The following is a 24,731-nucleotide window of genomic DNA, read 5'->3' as shown; positions in this document are numbered from 1 at the left end:
CCACACTGCAGTAGAAAAACAGTACCTTTCACTTAGATTCAACAGCAATCAAGGCCAAGAAAAGAACATAAACAGACCCAAAAATATATGTTTCTAGGTGCTGATTTTAGAGCCCACTAAAGTATTCCAGCCCAGTATAATAAGTGTGAGTGAGGAAGATGACAGTCGTACGGTGCAGCTGAGACATGTTACTCCACTCGAGGTAAACACCTTGACTCGGCTCTATTCTGTGTCCTCTATATTCACACACACATACACGCTTAATTCAGGACTAATTGTGCAGGCTGCTGTTTCATTGTGTTGTAAAGCAGCAGTTTCAATGTTATTAAAATATTTATGTGAATGATAGTCATCATTTAAACATAATGGAGGACAGTACGCGTGACCCTCTATCCATTTAAAAAAAATAATATTTTGTCATCATTTACTCACCCTCATGTCATTCCAAACCCATATGACTTTCTTTGTTCATATTTTTAAATATAAAAGGAAAAGTGAAGTAGAATGCCCAAGCTGCTCTTTTCCATACAATGGAAGCGATGGTCACCATTCACTTTCATTACAGAGAAAAGAGCAGTTTGGACATTCTGCTAGGTTCTTATTATCCATGCAATTAAGAAAGTCATATGGGTCTGGAATGACAGTCAGTAAAATATAACAGAATTAAAACAAATTGGTGAACTATCCCTTTAAGCAATACAAATCTACATTGTGTGCATGTCTGTGGGAGTGTAATGTGCTTTATTTGGCTTTCCCAGAAAGGTCTGCATGAGTGGACTTTCCCAGCATCCACGATTCGAGGAGTAAGGTATGCTTTTGGGAATTCTGTCATCTGCACTATTTTTTCTGTTTTTCATTTCCATGGAGGGAGAAACAAGGTTTAGATTCCATGTAGCAGTTTTTAGCCGCACTGGGGCCGCTCTGTTTTGGTAAGAGGCCACAGATTTACTATGAATCGTGCTTTTTTCGAAATGTCCTCACATTTTGCTTGGCCTACCGTTATCTCCTTTCCAGCCTTTTACGCTATAGGTCAATGTCTCTTTGTACTTTATACCTCATTTGGTTCCTGTTTTCAGCCCGTAAGGCAGTGGACAACTTGTTTAGAGTTCATATTGTGATACAAATGACCTACTGCGTTCTGGATTTTAATATTTACCATCAGAGTAAAAGAAAGATAAAAATTATCTGTTTCAGTTGTAAATAAATTGTCTCATAGCAGTGCTTGTGTTCCTGTAAGATTACTTAATGTTTCCACACAGAAGGACCTTATTTATATAAATCTAAACATAACGAAGTGTCTCATAGTGGAACCTGTAGTACTTTAATATTACCTAATCTTTCCACTTAGAGGCATCTAAGCTGATTCCATGACCTCGTGCTTGAATTTGACTTTTTACTTATAAATATTTGTGATTAAATACATCTTATGCATTATAAACTATGTAACATGCTGTCGATTACCACAAAGAGATTTCAACATCCCTCAATTTGTAAAAACAAATGAACAATGTGTTTACTGTAAAGCACTTACAACGGAAGTCTATGGGGCAAGACAACAGCACTGCAAATAAATGTTTGAAATATGCAACTGTCACTTTGTCAAACTATAACAGTAACTCTAAAACATTGAGTGTTAGCTTGAGACTGGTGCAATAGTCACTTTCTAACCTTGTCTGTGCAGTTATATCCAAGCTTCCAACTCATGCTATTTGTTAATCCCATTATATTTCACTTGATATGTGTGCAAGGATACAAGAAAGGGATGTGACGTCCCTGTCCACTGTTTACATGGAGCAAAATCCACCCACAGGAATTACACTGTTAACACATTACCAGACATTTATCCACCTAGAAAAGTAGTCCAACCTATATATAAGTAATCCAATATATATATATAGAGAGAGAGAGAGAGAGAGAGAGAGAGAGAGAGAGAGAGAGAGAGAGATTTAACCTTGACCCATTTTTCTGTGATATTTTATTTTCTTAGCAGTGTGCTGATTAGTAACTGTTTATCTTCTGTCCCCTTTAATTCCACTCTTGCAGCATCTCGAAGTTTGATGAACGTAGCTGCTTCCTGTATGTCCTGTACAATTCTGATGACTTCCAGTTGTACTTTCCCAGCGATCTTCACTGTAAAGGGTGAGCTCCACCCACATACACATTGCTCAGACACGCTGCCAAGGACAACATAGGCAAGGAGCTGAATCACGTGTTTTCGGCAGAACACTTACTAGAGGTTTACTTGGCCTACATGCAGAACTTGATACAAAAGAAGGAAAAGTAATCAGGCATGCATTTCAAAGGCTTAGTGGATAGTGCCTAGAGCATTATCAGAGTTTTAAAAATATCACATTATTCTTAAAGGGATAGTTCACACAAAAATTATAATTCTGTTATCACATACTCAACCTCTTTATGTTCAAAACCCATGTGACTTACTTTCTTCTGTGGAACACAAAAAAAAAAAGAAGATGTTTGCCAGAAAGTTGGTCTCAGTCATCTTTCGCTTACATTGCATCTTTATCCATTCAATGAAAGTGAATGGTGACTGAGGCTAATATTCTACATACAGTGCATCTGGAAAATATTCACAGCGCTTCACTTTTTCCACATTTTGTTATGTTACAGCCTTATTCCAAAATTGATTAAATTCATTATTTTCCTCAAAATTCTACAAACAATACCCCATAATGACAACATGAAAGAAGTTTGTTTGAAATCTTTGCAAATTTATTAAAAATAAAAAAACGAAAAAAAAATCACATGTACATAAGTATTCACAGCCTTTGCCATGACACTCAAAATTGAACTCAGGTGCATCCTGTTTCCACTGATCATCCTTGAGATGTTTCTACAACTTGATTGGAGTCCACCTGTGGTAAATTCAGTTGATTGGACATGATTTGGAAAGGCACACACCTGTCTATATAAGGTCCCACAGTTAACAGTGCATGTCAGAGCACAAACTAAGCCATGAAGTCCAAGGAATTGTCTGTAGACCTCCGAGACAGGATTGTATCGAGGCACAGATCTGGGGAAGAGTACAGAAAATTTCTGCAGCATTGAAGGTCCCAATGAGCACAGTGGCCTCCATCATCCGTAAATGGAAGAAGTTTGGAACCACCAGGACTCTTCCTAGAGCTGGCCGCCCAGCCAAACTGAGCGATCGGGGGAGAAGGGCCTTAGTCAGGGAGGTGACCAAGAACCTGATGGTCACTCTGACAGAGCTCCAGCATTTCTCTGTGGAGAGAAGAGAACCTTCCATAAGAACAACCATCTCTGCAGCACTCCACCAATCAGGCCTGTATGGTAGAGTGGCCAGACGGAAGCCACTCCTCAGTAAAAGGCACATGACAGCCTGCCTGGAGTTTGCCAAAAGGCACCTGAAGGACTCTCAGACCATGAGAAACAAAGATTGAACTCTTTGGCCTGAATGGCACGCGTCAGGTCTGGAGGAAACCAGGCACCACTCATCACCTGGCCAATACCATCCCTACAGTGAAGCATGGTGGTGGCAGCATCATGCTGTGGGGATGTTTTTCAGCAGCAGGAACTGGGAGACTAGTCAGGATGGAGGGAAAGATGAATGCAGCAATGTACAGAGACATCCTTGATGAAAACCTGCTCCAGAGCACTCTGGACCTCAGACTGGGGCGAAGGTTCATCTTCCAACAGGACAACGAGCCTAAGCACACAGCCAAGATAACAAAGGAGTGGCTATGGGACAACTCTGTGAATGTCCTTGAGTGGCCCAGCCAGAGCCCAGACTTGAACCCGACTGAACATCTCTGGAGAGATCTGAAAATGGCTGTGCACCAACGCTCCCCATCCAACCTGATGGAGCTTGAGAGCTCCTGCAAAGAAGAATGGGAGAAACTGCCCAAAAATAGGTGTGCCAAGCTTGTAGCATCATACTCAAAAAGACTTGAGGCTGTAATTGGTGCCAAATGTGCTTCAACGAAGTATTGAGCAAAGGCTGTGAATACTTATGTACATTATGGGGTATTGTTTGTAGAATTTTGAGGAAAATAATTAATTTAATCCATTTTGGAATAAGGTTGTAACATAACAAAATGTGGAAAAAGTGAAGCGCTGTGAATACTTCCGGATGCACTGTAAAATCTCCTTTGTGTTTCATAGAAGTATAAAAATGCCACCTCGCTGGCCCAATGGCAAAATCCAGGGAAGTGGTGAAGGTATCTGCGCGTTCGTCTTTTCTGCCGCACGTGTGGCTGTGGCATCTTAAACTAGTTTGTTTTAATTAAGACCGAATCTCACTCCATTAATAATTTTATCTTACTCCAATTATATTAGACCTTGAATTTAGTTTGAGATTCCAGTTATTATTGATCATCAATTGAGATCTTCTAGATTTGGATACTTGATTATTCTAGTTAATTCTATACTTTTAAATTGCACTCATTCAATCGCAATCCTGTCGCTTAGGGTCACATGCGGGCCGTGTACATGGATCCCACGGTCACAAACTTGTCAGTTTAATCTTTAGCCAGAGGTTAAACGACTAATACTAAAAAGAATGATTACTACCGCAGCTTATCTATTTCTAATTAGTAGTTTTCCTTAGTTTCTATAGATCTGTATACACTTAATTAATGTAATATTATCTCTAGACAGAGGTAAACGACTAATACTAGTTGGATAAGGCCAACCAACATACCATTACCCAAATAGTAGTTTTGTTTAGTTCTATAGTTTAGTATTACACTTGACTAGAATAAGCATTAAACAGGGGTCATGACTTTTGCTATCTGGACTGGTTGATCAATATTACATTGTGCCAGATGGTACTTTCTTTAGTCTTAAGTCTATTACACTTAACAAAAGCCAAATGGATAATTAGAAAGCTTAAGATCCCAGTTGATGTGCTTCATGTGCCATCAAATGCTGGGTCTAAGTATGTATTAACCCTGATCACAGATTTGCGGTAACATGAATTTAACGTAGTCTACTAAAGCCAATAATTTTAGAATAAGTTAGAATAGAATCAAGTTTAACAATTTATTTGTCAGGTAAATATGTATCAAGCCAATTATATAATTAATCAATTCAGAAATAATCAATACAAAACATCTAATGCTTAAAAATGAATCTTAAGTGTTACAGATGCATACCTGACTTCAGAAAAATATGTAGTGTAAGCACCACAGGGATTTCTGGCTACAGAAAATTCCCATGAACAATGTGTTACATTTCCTTAAATACCCAAACTAGAGAAAACATAAACAAAGGGAATTTGGGAGTGGCTAGGTTTGGAAGAACTAGGGTCATACTGTATCTGCATACAGAAGGTAATTTAGATGAAAGACCAAGGAGGTAGGCGCACCCCCACGCAGTGGCCAGAATTTGTCTACATTCTTAAAACTGTATTACCAGATACTATATTGTTGTGGGGATGAGACCATAGTACCAGTCAGAATGAGACCTTTTAAATTATACCAAACATGCAGTTACATTATTTGTATACATCGGATATGATATTTTGTTACATACAGATCTTAGGTGAGTTTGAGGTGATTCTGAGCTGAAGGGGAACGAAGGAGAAGGAGGAGGGGGGAGAGAATGGGACAGATGTGGAAGAGCAACAATGAGTGAATTTGCAATCTTCGCTTGGTGTGTGGTGCGGTGCCTCAGGAAAAGATGCTAAATGTGAGAAAGTTCATATGTTGATTTTCTCAGAGATCATACATTTGCTCTTTGCCTCCCTGGGGAGTTTTATCCTTTGGATGCAAACACCTTGGCACCCCGCCTTACAGTACATTCTCTGGCCAAGCGGGCAACTCATAATAGTTTCTATGATCACTATTAGGCATTCACGTTCCAAGTCCATTTTGGTCTTTCCAGTGTGGGCAGCTGTTCAGAGAGCTTTGTATGCATCTGCAGAGCACCTAGGCTCAACAGGTGTATGTAGTTTGGGTCCGGCAGGTGGATAATCGGGTTTGGGTTTGTCTCTGCCTGTGTCTGATTGAGCTTAACACGTGTTCAGTTCACCGAGTCCATCAAGGCCTTTGTGGCTTTTTCAGTGGATGTGTCGTTCCATCATGGAGAAACACCTGCTTCCCTTTGATGATCTGATTTTTAGAAGAATTCTCTGCCACCTCCAGTGGTGGTCTTCTAGGCAGACCTCAATTGGTGAAGGAGTTCCCACTGGTGATGCATCACTGTGTGTGAAACACCTGAACAGCATCTTAAATGACCATGTAAAGATGAAACTCTGAAGAACTTAATGTTATAATGATATGAGAAAAGGTTGTGTAATGATGAAAAGACAAATAATGGATTCATGTCAACTAGTGCAAGTGGTACTCCAGGTCTCAAGTGCGTCTTTGAAAATGCAAAGGGGTCTAATTGATTTATCTGATTTTTCACTACCATTGTGATGTGTAGTAGTGGAATTTGATATGCTTGTTCTGTATAAATTAAAGGAAACATACCACAAAGTCAGTATAACTAGTATTTTCACCAGTGGTATACATCATTAAGCATAGTAATAATAATAATTCTATGATTGTAGTATCACAGTTATAGACATATATTAATCACAGTGCTAATTCAAAATTATCCAATGCGTGTGATTTGCTGGTTAAGTCACAATCGATGATACGTGTCTATTTTCAAAGTGTGTAGTGGATCGATAGAAGTGTCTGCATTTCATATCGCCCACTAATTATTACGTTTGCATTGTTATTAGCGATGTGTTGAAAACCCGGGACCCTCTGATTTGCAACCATGCCAACAACAATCAGTTGGTTCGATTTATATGTAGGTGGAAATTTTGAAATTTTGGTGGCAAGTTTGCTTGCAATTAGTAATTCAATCATCGATGTGTGACTGTAGCCATGTACATGTCCCATGTACATTACAGTGTTTAAAATATGTTGTCAGAAAGTTGTAAATAGTGCATGTCATGTGTGCCATAATTATGACTGTTTTATGGAAACAGGTTCGTAATGACGTATATGTGAGAGGCTATGTGTATGTGAGAGGCAGGCCAGATCTTCAGTGGATTAGTACTTTTGGAATCTAGGCCATTATTTTGTTCATCCATGATGTGTAGTGGTTGAGCTTGGCTAGTTTTGCTGTCTGTACCAGGTCAAGATGTCATGAGAGTGTAATGATGAAAGTGTGTGCTCTGTATGTTCATGTCTGGGAGATGGGTGGAACCTGTTCTAGAACAATTGGTGTTGCACAATTTGGTTCCGGTGCTAAACCGGGAGGCCATATAGCTATTTTTGATGGTGTAGTGCTGTGAGGTGTGAATGGCCCCTTTAGATTGTCTTCGCACCCATCTCCCGCATGGCCAATCCGTTGTCCTGGCTTGATGCAGGGGGATCAAAAACCTTTTGGCATCTGTCCCTCATGAGATTGCAACCTGAAATGGGAAAAAACACAGAGAAAAACAGTTAATGTTGATTCCAGATTTAATTTGAATTGGTGCTTCTCAGCGAGAGATGATTTGATTCGTTATCATGTGCCACTGTCTTTACAGCATTGATGCATATCAAAAGACAAATGTATACCCTCCCTCTTGGCACTGATAAGCGAACCAATGAAATTCAATCGCAAGAATTTTCATGGCCTGTAAGATTCTTCAGTTGGCAGTGTCATTACAAATGTACATGTATAGTATATACATACATCTGCATGCCTTGCATAACCTTTCACCATCTGTGGCCATGCTTGGCCATTATAATATAATGCATATTATAATGTGATTATAATACAATTATATTATATTAAAAATATTATTATTTAAAATAATTTTATTACTGGTCTCTGGAGGTTTTCTGGAATGAGATATTTGTCATCTCACTGCTCTTTTGAGAATACATGCCTTTGATTTGGCCCTGTATCAGATCCATGAGCATGTGCATTATGTGGACAGCAACATGTCAGGCTGAAAGCCTTTGATGGATATGTTGCTATTCATAACCAGTGAACTGCAGGCACATACTGACATGGGTCAAATTTCTGCTCAAGCTGCAGAGCTTTTGCGATTTACTATATGGAATTGAATGCAATTTTCTAATTTTCTTGGGTTAAGATATCAGTAGGTGTATTCTCATGCAAATCTATTTGAATATGAAATGGTTTCGGGGGGAGGGGGGTGGGCAGAGTCGGAGGTGATGCAAGGCGCAAAGAGTGTTCTTGTTGCACTCTTTGCGATTGATTGATTGAGTGGCCTAATCAAGTTCTTCAGTCTTTTTAAAGTTGCTGAAGGTTAACGCTAATTGTGTAAAGCTACTGAGAGTTTGTTAATTGTGTAAAATTACTGGTAGTCACATAGAATTTTGTACTCTGTAAGGTTTAACTGCAGCTATATGGTAAATAGCATAGTGTGCAACATCAAAGACAAGCATACTGCAGTTGAAACTGATGAACAATTTTAAGAGAAACATGAAATTTACACAAAATGAAAAGTCTAGAATGCCCGAAGCATCTACAACCTCTAAGCTAAGTGTTGCTTGTAACGCTTACAGCAGAAACAGTCGTGTTTTAAGAAATAAACTGCATTAGCCTGTGTGTACGTGCAGTATCACAAACAACTATCTCATGTGTTCTATGATAACAGCAGTGTTTAGCACAGTTGCAAATTTAAAAATAGGTTGTTATAGTACTCTTTACTGATTTATAAACTAGTGACATTTCTTTTGTTTCTATTTATTTTTTATCACATCACCATGTTTTGCCCAGCCTTGCTCTTCATATGCAAACACATCGAATTGCAATGTTTTATTTCTCAATCGCTACTTATCATTTGTTTATAGTTTCTACCGTTTGCTCATTCTTTTGAAATGTTGCGAGTTCGTTGCAGAAAAGTAAATAAACAATAGCGACAGTGTTCATTGATTTTAGAATTAAAGTTCCAATTGCAGTCCTCTCTTGAATACCAGAATACAATTTTGGATGATATCTCCAATTTAAGTTTGATCTCTTGTCGCATGGGTGAACAAAGAGATCATTAATTTGCAGAGCAAGAGATTTCGTTCCTCGTATACTGCCGCTACCACTTCCCTGATACACATGCGGTTTTATCTAATAATTATTATTATTTTTTTTTTTACTTTTCTCCCCAATTTGGAATGCCCAATTTCCAATTCGCTCGAAGTCCTTGTGGTGGTGTAGTGACTCGCCTCAGTCCGGGTGGCGGAGGACGAATCTCAGTTGCCTCCGCGTCTGAGACCGTCAATCTGCGCATCTTATCACGTGGCTTGTTGAACGCCTTACCGCGGAGAAATAGCGCGTGTGGAGGCTTCACGCTATTCTCTGCGGCATCCACGCACAACTCACCACGCAACACACCGAGAGCGAGAACCACATTATGGCGACCACGAGGAGGTTACCCCATGTGACTCTACCCTCCCTAGCAACCGGGCCAATTTGGTTGCTTAGGAGACCTGGCTGGAGTCACTCAGCACGCCCTGGATTCGAACTCATGACTCCAGGGGTGGTAGTCAGCGTCTTTACTCATTGAGCTACCCAGGCCCACCTGTCTAATAATTCTTAAACCACAGCAGATTTTTCGGTCTCCAGTCTAAAAATATGGGTATTCTGACCCATTCTACAAAATGTGTCTATTTGGGAGCATTTATGCTTTCTCTCAACACTTTTAAAAAGCAAAGAACAATTGACTTACCACAGATGTAGATGGAGGAGAAGCTAAAACGTTTTGCCCACACAAATCCAAATGCTGCGCCAAAAAGACGTCTCTCATCTGATTTGGAGATCACATCGGGGTCACCACTGTAAAAATGCCACCTCGCTCGCCCAATGGCGGAATCCAGCGAAGTGGTGAAGGTATCTGCGCGCTCGTCTTTTCTGCCGCACGTGTGCTTTTGCCGTCTTAAACCAGTTTGTTTTAGTTAAGACCGAATCTGACTCCATTAATAATTTTATCTTACTCCAATTATATTAGACCTCGAATTTAGTTTGAGATTCCAGTTATTATTGATCATCAGTTGAGATCTTCTCTGGATTTGGATACTTGATTATTCTAGTTAATTCTATACTTTTAAATTGCACTCGTTCATTCGCAATCCTTTTGCTTAAGGTCTATGCACAGATGCATACCTGACTTCAGCAAAATACATAGTGTAAGCACCACAGGGATTTCTGTCTACAGAATGTGGAAGAGCAACAATGAGGAGTGAATTTGCAATGTGTGTGTGTGTGTGTGTGTGTGTACATACACTACCGCTCAAAAGTTTTGAAACACTTGACTGAAATGTTTCTCATGATCTTAAAAATCTTTTGATCTGAAGGCATATGCTTAAATGTTTGAAATTAGTTTTGTAGACAAAAATATAATTGTGCCAACATATTAATTTATTTCATTATAAAACTAAAATTTTATTTAAAAAAAAAAAAAAAAAAACGTTTCTGAAATTGATGACTTGGACCAAATAATAAAGAAAAGCAGCCAGTAAGTGCCCAACATAGATGTCCAACATTCAATACTGTTTAAAAAGCATCCCAGGGTGATACCTCAAGAAGTTGGTTGAGAAAATGAGTAAATGTCTGCAAATTCTAGGCAAAGGGTGACTACTTTGAAGATACTAAAATATAACACAGTTTTGATTTATTTTGGATTTTGTTTAGTCACAACATAGTTCCCATAGTTCCATTTATGTTATTCTATAGTTTTGATGACTTTACTCTTATTCTAAAATATGAAGAAAAAAATTACAATAAAGAATGAGTAAGTGTTTCAAAACTATTGACCGGTTGTGTGTGTGTGTGTGTGTGTGTATATATATATATATATATATATATATATATATATATATATATATATATATATATATATATATATATATATATATATATATATATGAAGCGCGTTGGTGCCATTAAAGAAAAAAGCGCCAAAAGATCAGCGTTGTCCGTGCTTCTGAGTGCTTGTGGCATGTACAGCTGCATGTGTTGATGCGTTGTGCAATTAGAAACTGTAGAAATGATAAAATAGGGCAACAGTTGTCACGATGTCTCGCGGTCCGGATGGAGCCAAGTCTGTGTCCGGACCTGGACTGCGGTCCGCTAGTTTGAGACTGCTGCTCTAGACACTATCCACTGAGCCTTTGAAATGCATGTCTGATTACTTCTCCTTCTTTTGTATCAAGCTCAGCATGTTCAGGAAGTCACATTTGACCTAATCTTACATTTGACCTAATCTTACTTGTTATTGTTCCACTGAATTAAGCATTAGCAATTGTGCAATGGTAAAAGTCTAAGCATATGGATAAGGATAAAACAAATAAGGAAATGCTGCATTGGAATATCATGAGTCACACAGAAACCCTAACCCTATTATTTGTATGTTACTTTTCAGGTTCTGTGATTTGGTGAACTCTCTGTTGCACCAAACAGAGACTCCAGAGGAAGATTCCAGTCCTCTCAGGGGAGGGGAAGCAGTTATAGAGGTGAGACAAATCAACATGATACTCATTTAACTCCTCACTGTTTCTACAGGCGCAGTAACCAATTCATTTAAAGGATAGGTGTATAATATCTTTGATGTTACAATACTTTAGTTTATGCCATCCCAGGCTGATATGTAGGGAGAACAATAAGTGAGCCATTCCCCCAAAAATTATTTAAAGGAATATTCTGAGTTTAATACATGTTATTCCCCTCCTTTTCTTTAAAAAAGGCTAAAATCTAAGTTCCAGAGGAACTGAATGGGGCCAATCCGTAAACGTTAAAATACTCACTATTTCAAAAGTATAGCCACAAGACAAAAACAATATGTGTGTTAACATGATTGTAGTGTGATAAAATCGTTTACTAACTTTTATTGTGTAAAGTTATTGCCAATTTTACAACTTCATTGCCATGATGATGCAATGTCAACAATCCCAAAAACGACTGTTAAAATGACGATTTAAACAACTTTACAGCTCAAATAATACATGAGTTTTAATAGAATGAATGTAAATGCTTTTATAAAATTGTAAGCTTCACATTTCTGCCTTTTTAAGCCCTCCAAATTTTGGCCCCATTACCCCCAGTGCCTCACTGAAACATAGATTTTTGCTTTTTTTTTTAAAGTAGGGACGAGTAAAAATAATGTTTTGTGGTAATCAACATTATGCCACAAATGCTGTCAATTGAGCTTAACTTGTATTAAACCCGGAATATTACTTTAATGTATAAGTTCCGATTATAGATCAAACATCATCTGGAAGGTTTTCAGGCTCTTTTAAATCATCAAAACCCCTTGAAGATCAGTCACAATAGATCAGATTAGATAGATTAGGTGAAGATAGATTAGTTGACTAATTTCTTGTGGCTTTGATTTTGCAATTGGGTATTATGTTGTTATGGATTTCATAGAAAATATGATAATTGGAATAGGAGAGTATTTTGAACATTTACATAAATAGTAGTTCCTTCATCATTGTGTGTCATTCAAAATAAGGCTTGCAATGGTCCACTGTGGTTATGGTACCACTATATGACTGGCAGTACCATAATGTAATTCCTTTGTCTGGCTCTTTCCTTCCTTTTTTTATATTTAGTATTGACTTGTTGACTGATTCTGTCATGTGTCCTCCTTACTGCAAGTTTAGTACTTGCAGAATGTAGTGGTTACATGTGGAATTTAATCCTTTTTTACCTAACTGTGTTCAGCTTTTATTTTAACAAGCAGGCACAGGTGATCTCATTAATTAGGTTGATGAGCAGGTAGGCAGGAGGGAGTTTAGTCTTTTCCAGGCTGTTGTGTGACTGCATGGTCCTTTTAATTTGTAATTCTTTAAATTTTAATCATTTGCTCTGTAAAAATGTTGAATAGGCTACTTCTCAAAGAACTCACAAAAAGTTTCAAATGCTATTAACTTGTCAGCTCAACTGTTTTAAGATTGCCATATGTTAGTGATTGACCGATATATCGACCAGGCAGAGGAAATGGAAATATTTGGATTTTCAGCATTGGCTGAACATTATTTTTGTGCAACAAATATTTGTGCATCAGTTTTGAGTAATTATATATATATATATATATATATATATATATATATATATATATATATATATATATATATATATATATATATATATATATATATACACTTTATTAGGAACACTATAGTCCTAATAAAGTGCCTGACGTGGTCTTCTGCTGTTGTAGCCCATCCGCCTCAAGGTTCGATGTGTTGTGCGTCCTGAGATGCTATTCTGCTCACTACAATTGTACAGAGTGGTTGAGTTACCAGCCCATCTGGCACCAACAATCATGCCACAGTTGAAATCACTGAAATCAAATATTTTTTTCCATTCTGATGGTTGATGTGAACATTCACTAAAGCTCCTGACCCATATCTGCATGATTTTATGCATTGCACTGCTGCCACACGATTGGCTGATTAGGGAATTGCATGAATAAATAGGGGTACAGGTGTTCCTAATAAAGTGATTAGTAAGTGTATTGCAAAACAGCCATCCTGCCCTCTAGATACTGTATCAGCATCAATCATTGAAATTCCCAAATCGGTTGACCACTAACTCATACTGTTTGTCATTACAAAAGGAAAACATATTTGATATATATGTTACTGCTCTTTGCCTAGCAAGTGCCCATTGATTCATAAAACTTCATTATGTTAATATTTCTCCAACTCTTACAGTATATTTATGAGAGGAATGAGAATGGAGACAAGGTGGTGCTGGGGAAAGGAACCTATGGAGTGGTGTATGCCGGACGAGACCTCAGCAATCAAGTGCGCATCGCCGTCAAAGAGATCCCAGAGAAGGATAGAACGTATGAACAAGATTTTTTATTGCGTTAATATTTCTGTGGGAAGGCACAGAAAAAAAAAAATCATTATTAAGTGCAGCTATACCTTAATTCTATTTGATATAAGGTTGTTTGAAGTTCTTATCTGTCCATCAGCTACTTTGTTGATGTGCTTTAGTACAAATCCAGAACTTATTTGTTGTCCATTATGTTCAGAGAGTTGTGTAATGCTTGTTTAAACTGTCCCCACAGGGACAGTTAACAGATGTACACTGTTTAAAAACTTAGGTCTCTCCAACCAAAAACTTTTTAGTGACTGGTTGAATCTAAGATTTCTATTTGGCTTGATAAACTTTCTGTTAATTAACAATACTATTATGTGGGCTCAAATAGAAATGCATATCTTTTAACTGATTAACTGATTTTGGAAGTGGGACAGCAGTGTAAAGTTATACATATACATTTATGCATTTGGCAGACACATTTATCCAGAGCAACACACTGTGCATTCAGTGTATACATATTATCCTTTTATGTGTTTCCTGTAACTGTAAAGGCCCCGATATACTTCATACAAAATCGAAGAACGAACAGGTGTGATGTCATTTAGAACAAAATCTGGCCAGAAAGGTGTTTGAGTTTGTTTCAATGGTTCGTAACAGCTCGCCAGGGTGAACTTTTAGGAAAACTTCTTACCGGCTGCTAAACACCTTCTTACTGCCAATAATCCATGTCATCAGTAGGTGTGACCTGAAGCTCCACCTACCTTGAGGGTGACAGCTAATGCTGTTTATGTTGTTCAGTCAAAGATCAGTCAACATGAACACACCGGCATGCAGTTATTAGCGAGCTGGTGCAAATTTACCCACATCTGTACGATTGTTTGCGTAGCGACATTTTCCAAGACCATGTCATGCGATTTTTTTTATTTTTTTTTTTTTTTTTTTTTTTTTTTTTTTATTAGTCTACTAAAGGAATCAAATCTACTCAAATACTCAAGTGTCTTTTCACTCTGTTGTTTGATAAGCTGCTTCAATCATGTGCCTTCTGCAGTGAAAGCCATTTTCACAACACATCTGCCCAAAGTAAGATATGCCTCTTATAATCATTCTTTTGTCTGTATTCTGCCCATTAACACTCTTTTATACACCGATTTTTGCAGTAGTATCAGTGTCATCATAAATTACAATAACAGAGTTTAATCAGCAGGGGTGTAGATTCCAGGGGGGATGGGGGGAGGTAACCCCCAATAATCAAAACAAGAAAGTACAACCTCCCCCTTCAGCCCCCCCCCCCCCCCAATATTTATACCATGATCAATGGAACATGTAAATTCTTCACACTGTAACAATGTTCAAGCCAAATCTACGCCCTTGGTAATCAGCGCATATTATGGCTGCGTATAGCATGTTAGTGCATTAGAGTCATGAATTTAGAATGTAAACCAGACAAATTCAACATTATCTACTGCATATTTATTACTCTAAATCAACATCGAGTTGTTAAAACAGCTTAATTTACTGATCTAGAGTGAATTCTACTCCTAGTATGAGGCATGAAGCCATTGATAACACATTTTAATGTCAGATTAGTTAAGGTTTACATGTAGTCTTGAGCGTCCTCATATTTAAATGTGCCTCCCACAGCTGTGTGGCCGGTGGGTTCATTAAAAGCAGGTCTTTGCTCAGCTGTTTCAAACTTCATTTTACCCCTGAAGAAAGAACGAAGAAGAACTTCTCCAGAAGGATATCCGGGCTTTTTTCACCAAAGTAGGCTTTGCTGAAAAGTCTTTTAAGGGACTTACCGTTCATGTGGTTTCACTGAAGAGTAAACCTGTAAAGAGTTTAGCAACGCTCATGTTCATGCTCATTAGATTGGAGATTGTAGAACATGTCTACTGTTGCTCGGTAAAAAATTGATTTTTTTAGTTTATGAGGTTTACTCAAGATAAGTACCAAAAATTACATAATGACTGATATCACCAATTGTACATTATATTGTGCCAACTTTTCTTTCTTATTTTGATTTAAAAATGTTTTTGTGTTTTTTTTTTTTTTTTTTGTTGTTTTTTTACAGTTTAGACCTCTTCGTGTGAACAGATTTTTGTGCTTGAGTGTTTTAAACAAATATGATCATAAAGCCCTTTTTGATTGTGATATATTTTGATGGCTCCGTTAGATCAGAATGATGTTTACTTCTTGTCTTTCTCTTTCTGTCTGTTAGCTACTCTCAGCCACTCCATGAGGAAATAGCTCTACACAAGAGACTGAAGCACAGGAATATTGTGCAGTACCTGGGCTCAGTCAGTGAGGATGGCTTCATTAAGATCTTCATGGAGGAGGTCCCTGGAGGTGTGCCGTGTTTTGCTCTTTGTTTTCTAACTTGATTTATTGATATTTAGCTTTTCTCTTTTGAAGAAATGGAGAAATATTGATTTTGCAAAGTCTGTTGAGAAATCTCAGGTTCTTAAAAAGGGTGTGTTATGTAGAGGAGAAGATTTCTAGCTGGGAGTACATAGAAAATACACTATACTCAGCACTGCAGACAAGTTCAGGGAAGTCTCACAAAAACGGTCAAGAAATGTCTGGGTCATATTTCATTACAATATCAAAAAACAAAATAAAAACATTTAATGCTGCATAAAGAAAATTATGCCTGCTTTTAGAATCATTAAGATTTTTTGTGTTGTGACATTATTTTTATGCCATATAAGGACATTCCCTCCAATTGTAAGTAGCTTACTGTAATGCGAGGAAACATATACAATATATGTGTAATATAGTACTATATTGTGTGTGTGTGTGTGTGTGTGTGTTACTTTGAGTGAGATTTTTATTTATTTATTTTTTTCCACATTACCCCTAAAAAGGCTTGAGCAATGAGTCAGTCAAATTTTTGTGGTGTATGCTCTGGGCATGTGTCTGTATAAAAACTTTTGCATCAACTTGCAATCTTTAACTAAAAGTAACATGGCAGCACTTTATGAGAAGGCAGCTGGCCTCAAAGTAAATGTTCCTATCTTTTTTTAAATGTAATTTTCATGATTTCTACAAGCTGTAAAATTAAAAATAAAAGCAATATTTTGAAGAAAGAAAAAAACATGGAAATGTATTATTTGTGTCCTATTTGGTGTTGAAAAATTGTAACACAATTGTTATTGTAGTTAATTGTAGGGTTACAGTAATGAGAATTTATGGGAAAATGTGTGTAATTGACACAATGCAAAAGATCTTACTGGTCCTAAAAATAGACTTGTTTTTCTTCATGCAAAATATATTTTTTTTTTTGTTGTTGTTTTTTTTTTGTGTGTGTTTTGATTTGTGAGGGGAAATTTGACCCAGACATTTAGTTCGTGAGATTCACCCACTTATATTAATTATTGGCACTTGATCACACAATGTGTAAGTTTATAACCGCTTACTACAGTATAATAATTCCTAATCACTTGTCTTTTATCCCCTGACAGGAAGCTTATCCTCTCTCTTAAGATCAAAGTGGGGACCTCTTAAAGATAATGAAGCAACCATTGCCTTCTACACCAAACAGATTCTGGAGGGCCTGAAATATCTCCATGATAATCAGATCGCCCATAGAGATATTAAGGTAAAAAGACATCATAGCATCGTTACTTGTTTTAGTCATCCTCAGATTATCAGCATCAGAATTTCCTTTGTGTCATATGCCATTGCTTTTCATCTCATTAGGGCGATAATGTTTTGATAAATACATACAGTGGTGTGCTTAAAATATCAGACTTTGGCACGTCTAAGAGACTAGCAGGAATCAACCCATGTACAGAGACATTTGCAGGTGAGGCCAATCCCCTAGTAATTATTTCTGTACTTTCAAAATTCTCACATTATATTACGTACACTGTGCGTGTTTGCTTTACAAACTCCTGGTGATTCATTTGACCCCAGGCACTCTACAGTACATGGCTCCAGAGATCATTGACCAGGGTCCGCATGGGTACGGAAAACCGGCAGATATCTGGTCTCTGGGCTGCACTATTATTGAAATGGCGACAGGAAAACCACCCTTTCATGAGCTGGGGAGTCCTCAGGCAGCCATGTTTAAGGTGCTGCAGGCTTTTTCATTTACATATATATTTATGCATTTGGCAGACACTTATCCAAAGCAACTTACAGTGCATTGAAAGTGCTAATTTTTTATCAGTTTGTGTGTTCCCTGGGAATCGAACCCATGATCTTGGCGTTGCTGGCACCATGCTCTACCAGATCTACCTATATGAGTGTTAATTACAACTAATCATTATATAACCATGTTAAATAAACTGAAGTTTATTTACATTCCTTTTTCACATTCCTGATTGTTAAGCCTGTCACTTCATGTTCATTTTTATTAGATTTCCAGTAGATGTCAGGTTTCTAATAATCACATCAGTTTACTTGGTAATTGTACTCCTACAGGTGGGCATGTTTAAGATCCACCCCACAGTGCCAGAGTGCATGTCAGAGGAGGCTAAAGGCTTCATCATTTGTTGCTTTGAACCCAACCCAGACAAGAGAACCACAGCCTCAGAGCTCCTGAAGAACAGCTTTCTGAAGGGCAGTCCCAGGAAGAGAGCTAAACCTCAACCAGATAACTTTCTGCAAGAACCTTCTGGTGAGCTGACAAATGGGTCGATAGTGCCTCTGAATCTTTAGGCACTGTTTGTATTAACAGCATAGGGGCTAGTTCACCCAAAAATGAAAATTCTCTCATCATTTACTCCCCCTCATGCCATCCCAGATGTGTATGACTTTCTTTCTTCACAGAACGCAAATTAAGATTTTTAGAAGAATATCTCCGCTCTGTACTAGGTCCATAAAATGCAAGTGAATGGTGACCAAAACTTTAAAGCTTCAACAATCACATAAAGGCAGCATAAAGGTAATCCATAAGACTCCAGTGGTTTAATCCATGTCTTCTGAAGCAATCCAATTGGTTTTGGGTGAGAACAAACCAAAAATATAACTCCTTTTTTACAATAAATCTTGACATCAATATGCATCAAGCACTAGGAAGTGTAATTGAGCTTGAAATCATGAGTGTGCCTAGAAAACGGCAATGGCAATATATACTGTGGAAAAGGAGTTATATCTTGGCCTTTTCCACCCAAAATCAATTAGATCGCTTTAGAAGACATGGATTAAACAACGTAAGTCATATGTATTACTTTTATTCTTCCTTTATGTGCTTTTTGGAGCTTCAAAAATTTGGTCACTATTAACTTGCATTATAAGGACCTGCAGAGATATTCTTATAAAAATCTTTGTGTTCTGCACAAGAAAGAAAGTCGTACACATCTGGGATGGCATGAGGGTGAGAAAATGATTAGAGAATTCTAATTTTTTCATATGTAGTGACTGTTACACAATAGTATAATGGGATAGTTCACTCAACAGAAAATTATTTTATTATTCACCCACCTTCATGTTGTTCCAAACCTGTGTGAAAATCTTTGCTCTGTTCAACACACAATAAGTTTGGAACAACATTAGGGGGAGTAAATGATGACAATGATGATAGTTTTCATTTTAGGGTGTACTCTCTTTAAGTCTCTGTACAATTTATGTTATTAAAGTTATGTCACTTTAACATAATCAGTTTCCATTTCCACTTCCATTTAAACAAGTATTTTCTAATCAGATACCATGTTATATGTAAAGAGATAAATGCACTGTGCAATGGTTCGACGACTGCTATATTATTTCCTGTGGTGGCAAAGTGGTATTTCTGGGAGGAGACGTTCTCCGTCTAGAGCATTTTGTTGGACAAAAAATTTTATATAGTATGAGCCATTAATATTTTTGATCTGTTATCCGATCCAGAACGAGCAGGTCTATACATTTCAAATATGTTTATTTTTTCAATTTAAGATTATTTTTGCATGTAAATGGCTTTCATGGGTCTATCATGATTTTTTTTTTTAATTATATTTGATGTTTAAAGTTTATTTGGCGATTTAATTGTAGGAGATTATCACAGGAGCATGTCTGTGCCCATCGCTGTGTATGTGGAAAACACTGATGCTGACCACACTGAATTGTCCTGCTCTTTTGATCTGAGAAGGACCAGGTCTGCCCTCAGAGGAAATGACATTGCGGAAAGTCCTCCCACCTCTAGCAGTTTCCTACCGTGAGTCAAAGATTTAAAACCCTGATTCAGGGAATCAGATACTGATATCATGTAAAGCATACTCCTCACACCTTAATTGAAGTATATTTCTGTGTGTGTGTGTGCATGTGTGTTTTAATGTGTCTACATGTTTTGTATATTTCCTGTTGGCAGATTGCCAGATGAGCCTCAAGGGGACATGACGATAAGCCCGGCGGGCTCTGGAGAGAATCTAGGTCTTTTCATGCTGAGAAAGGACAGCGAAAGGAGAGATACGTTACATAGAATACTTACAGAGTACATCAGCAATGTCATACAAAACATTGAGGAAACGCTGCCTCAGGTACACAAATCTCACACATGCCTTTATCCCCTTTTCTTAGAAATATCTGAGATGCCAAACCACAACTTTCTTGAGTGTCTAAATATCCTGAGTTGCGGCATGTGTGAAGATGAGCTTAATATTTTTCACATCTTGCAGGCGGAGGTGCCACGTATCACCTCAGATCAAATTAGCCAACTGATTAGCTGCCTGCGAGAAAACATCCGCTCTCCAGACAAGAGGCAGCTTACCAACAGCCTCCTGAAGTTGCGCTCCAACTTGTTGAACTCTGCTGTGCCCCTTAGCAGCCTGCAGGCAGTGCTCTTCAGCTTCCAGGATGCAGTATGTGCTTTGTTTTTGTAGAACCAAACCAAAACTAAGGACCAATTGGTGGTGCTTTCACTACTACTATTGCCCATACTTAGGGTTATGTATTTGAAAAAAGTATTAAACTTCGGCTTGTTCCTTGTCCCGCACAATTTGTATTTCTCTGAAAATCATATATTTATTATACATATTAAATTAAGCTAGTTGTGCTTATTATGTTTTTAGGTGAAGAAGGTTCTTCGGAAACAGCAGATTAAACCTCATTGGATGTTTGCTTTGGACAACTTACTGAGACGGGCTGTACAAGACAGCATCACAGTTCTGCTCCCAGGTATGCAAAAGACAATTTATGAAGCATGATGGACCCAAAAGACTCTCTTGCATCACTACATCCTCCGTCAATGAATTGTTCACCCAAAAATGAAAATTCTCTCATTATTCACTCACCCTGATGCCATCCCAGATGTGCATTTTTCTGCAGCAGAACACAAATGAAGATTTTTAGAAGTAGATAGAGCTCTGTCAGGTCCTTATAATGGATGTACATGGGTGCCAGCACTTTGAAGGTCCAAAAGTCACATTTTGGCAGCAAAAAAGTAAACCATGCGACTCCAGTCGATCAATGAATGTCTTCTGAAGCAAATTGATACGTTTGTGTAAAAAATTAATTGATAATTATTAACATGTTATTAACTTTTAAAAAGCACTTCCTGCCAGCAGCTGACATGAAGCGTGATGTAAGCGTGTCCGCGGGTTCACTCGAGAATTCGAAAGTGGCGCTTCTTTACAGCAGAAGAATGAACGTCATGTGAAGGTTCAGCCATTTCAAACAACACCAGAGACCTGGATGGAAGGGCCGATTTAAAGATAAAAACGTTTTAATTATTGACTTGTTTCTCACATAAACCTATCAGTTCGCTTCAGAAGACATTAATTGATCGACTGGAGTCTTGTGGATTACTTTTATGCTGCCTAAATTTAACTTTTAGACCGGAAAAGTGCTGGCACTCATGAACATCCATTCTAAGGACCTGACAGAGCTCTTTCTTTTTCTAAAAACCTTAATTTGTGTTCTGCTGAAGAAAGACAGTCATACATATCTGGGATGGCATCAGGGTAAGTGAATAATGAGACAATTTTTGGTTGAACTATTCCTTTAAGGCAAATTAGGTGACTCAGCGGCCATATTTGTAACACATCTCGAGTAAACTGGCAGGCAATGTTTCAATCAAAAGAATATTGGCTCTTTTTAACTGTAAGGCTTGACTTCCATTCCAGCAGCAGCCATATTTAGCATTATGATTATTCCCATTTATATGTATATAACTGACCCATCTTATCCTATAATGTCTCTAAATTACCCTATAAAATCTTTAAATTAACTCTGTGAGTCCAGTTCCCCATATTCCATCTTTTTCCTCAGAGCTCAGACTTCAACTGCAGTCATCGTTTGAAAACGAGGAGAGTTCTTCAGAAACCGAGCCACACACAGAAGCCAATTCCAAACAAATTGTCACTCCCCTTGCAAAGGACAAAGAAGATTCAGATATCACTCAAAAGTCTGAAGAGAGTGACATGGATGCCAAATGCACCGACCTGCCCAGTGACCTCTCTTATCACTCCACACTTGCAAAGGAGCTGTCAGAACTCCGCCTTGAGTCCAGGAGGTATTGAACTTCCTCCCTCACACTCTCTTTCACTTCTCAGCTTTGGTTGTGTTTTTCAATGCCATTCTTAACATATAGCTGACTCTTATCATATAGTCTGCATCCCTTGATTGTATTAGCTGTATCAAGCACTGATATCATCAGAATCCTCAGATGACCAAGGCAATCATCCAGGGGATATAGTTATTCAATATATCTTATGGCACATTAATGAACCATTAAGCATTATAGAAGTAATAATGTTTGTTAAAGTTATACTAAAATGTTACCAAGATAAATTATCTTGGTTACAGGGTTGTCTAAGAGTCCAGCATTTGCTTTGAGAAATCAGGTTTTAGAGAAGGATGATGTTAGAACAGAACTTTTCAACAAAAGTAGCCACAAGAGGGCATTGAATGAAAACAGGTATGCAGTGGACTACAATGGTTTAAAACTGTGTGGAATTATTCACTCTGTGTTCTAGGTTGCTGATTCAGCTGAATGAGAAGGAAAAGGAATTCCAGGAGCTTCTCAAGAACTCTCTTCAGATGAAACAAAGGGAAATCAATGCCCTGGATGTCAGATCTGCCTCTGCAGCTACAGGTTACTCAATTTTTGGTAACACTTTATTTTGATGGTCCCAAATAGATATTTAACTGACTATAAGTGACTTATCAACTGGCTTACTATAGCTATTAAACAATGTTTCAACAAACATTCAGTAGACTTTCAGTAGCCTGTATATAGATCTCTATTAATGACCTACTTACAGTATTGTTGAGAACATCAGTTCATTAAAAGGTCATTAATAAAGATCTATATATAGGCTACTGAAAGTCTACTGAATGTTTGTTGAAACACTGTTTACTAGCTATAGCAAGCCAGTTGATAAGTCACTTATAGCCAGTTAAATATCTATTTGGGACCATCAAAATAAAGTTTTTTTCCTTTCCTTTATGACATCACTTTTATTTTCTGAAAAGAGACACTTTATTTACTTTATTTAGTTTGTTGTTTAAAATAATTTACTTAGTTCAGATTTATTCATGAAGCAATTTCAAAACTACTGTGTTGACCAAAGTGCTGTACATTTAAGATCAAACTAATTAGCACAATGTTATATGAAAACACAATGGAATAAAACATTTCCAAACATTAAAACCAAACATAAAAATGACCACTTAATTTCAAAGGCCAAAGAGAACAGATGAGTCTTGAGGTGGGTTTTAAACATATTAATAGAAGTGGAGAACCTAACAGACAGTGGTAAACTATTCCACAACCTTGGGGCAGCAACAGAAAAAGCACGGTCACCCTTACACTTTAAACGTGATGACTACTCTGAATAAATGTGACATTTACTGTAGTAATAGGTCTTTTGTGGTGGTTGATATAACTTTAAACCAAAGAATTTGTAAAATGATTGATTAATGTTATATAATTTTTGTTTAGAAGGAATTATTAGGACAGATGAAACATACTGCCAATAAATAGACAGTTCCAATAATATATGGTTTGTCTGTATTAAAGCAATTTCGGTTATATTTATAACTTATAAACTTAATGTTTATTATAGGAAATAATATTCTGAATGAATATTAGCTGGCTAGCTTGAATGATGTAAAAACACATTTTAAAAAACAAAACGCCATCTGTCCAACAGAGCGGAATACATTAAATGCACACATCTTATAGTGTCATCTGGGGTTGAGCCCCACTAAGATTGAAATCCTAGAGTTGCCCACACATAATAATAGAAAAGCATTCCTACCAACAATGGCACCAACAATCATGTCACGGTCCAAATCACTGAGACCACATTTTTATCTCATTCTGAAAATTTTATTTTATAACGATATGATAATCGCATGGATGATTGTTGGTGCCAGATGGGCTGATTTGAGTATTTCTGTAACTGCTGATCTCCTGGGATTTTCACACACAACAGTCTCTAGAATTTACTCAGAATGGTGCCAAAAACAAAAAACATCCGGAAATGCGGAGATCAACAGAGAATGGCCAGACTGGTTTGAACTGACAAAGTCTACTGTAACTCAGATAACCACCCTGTACAATTGTGGTGAGAAGAATAGTGTCTCAGAATGCTATTTTGATATGTGGATTGGCGCTGTTTTGGCGGCACGAGGGGGACCTACACAATATTAGGCAGGTGGTTTTAATGTTGTGGCTGATCGGTGTATAATCATGCTTGAAATCATGATTGCCAAGTAGACTGCTGATGTCAAGATTTACAGTAAAAAGGACTTAAATATTGATCTGTTTCTCACCCACACCTATCATGTCGCTTCTAAACACATGAATTTACTGTAATCACTGGTGTCGTATGCATTACTTTTATGCCACCTTTTTGGAGCTTCAAAGTTTTGGCCCCTGTTGACTTGCATTGTATGGACCTACAGAGCTGAAATATTCTTCTAAAAATCTTCATTTGTGTTCAGCAGAAGAAAGTCATTTACATCTGGGATGGCATGAGGATGAGTAAATTATTTGAGAATTTTCATGTTTAGGTGAATTATTCCATTAATTGTGTACTTCTAAAGAT

At 37.5% G+C, this 24,731-nt stretch overlaps 1 protein-coding gene across 1 annotated transcript in view; it reads left to right on the top strand.

Moving 5' to 3' along the window:
• The window catches only part of LOC127453980 (mitogen-activated protein kinase kinase kinase 5-like), a 37,984-nt gene that overhangs the window by 7,375 nt on the left and 5,878 nt on the right, over positions 1-24,731 (top strand). The window contains exons 10-25 of the mRNA XM_051720853.1: positions 98-202; positions 759-808; positions 2,044-2,139; positions 11,348-11,438; positions 13,644-13,777; positions 15,977-16,104; positions 17,220-17,356; positions 17,458-17,563; positions 17,674-17,831; positions 18,184-18,379; positions 19,732-19,894; positions 20,048-20,216; positions 20,355-20,537; positions 20,748-20,853; positions 21,946-22,189; positions 22,653-22,771. Of these exons, the coding sequence (XP_051576813.1) occupies positions 98-202; positions 759-808; positions 2,044-2,139; positions 11,348-11,438; positions 13,644-13,777; positions 15,977-16,104; positions 17,220-17,356; positions 17,458-17,563; positions 17,674-17,831; positions 18,184-18,379; positions 19,732-19,894; positions 20,048-20,216; positions 20,355-20,537; positions 20,748-20,853; positions 21,946-22,189; positions 22,653-22,771 (2,185 nt within the window). The remainder of the gene's footprint in view (positions 1-97; positions 203-758; positions 809-2,043; positions 2,140-11,347; positions 11,439-13,643; positions 13,778-15,976; positions 16,105-17,219; positions 17,357-17,457; positions 17,564-17,673; positions 17,832-18,183; positions 18,380-19,731; positions 19,895-20,047; positions 20,217-20,354; positions 20,538-20,747; positions 20,854-21,945; positions 22,190-22,652; positions 22,772-24,731) is intronic.

Source organism: Myxocyprinus asiaticus, chromosome 16 (assembly GCF_019703515.2).
Source record: "Myxocyprinus asiaticus isolate MX2 ecotype Aquarium Trade chromosome 16, UBuf_Myxa_2, whole genome shotgun sequence".
Lineage (NCBI taxonomy): Eukaryota > Metazoa > Chordata > Actinopteri > Cypriniformes > Catostomidae > Myxocyprinus > Myxocyprinus asiaticus.
This window is presented reverse-complemented; position numbering and strand designations above follow the sequence as displayed.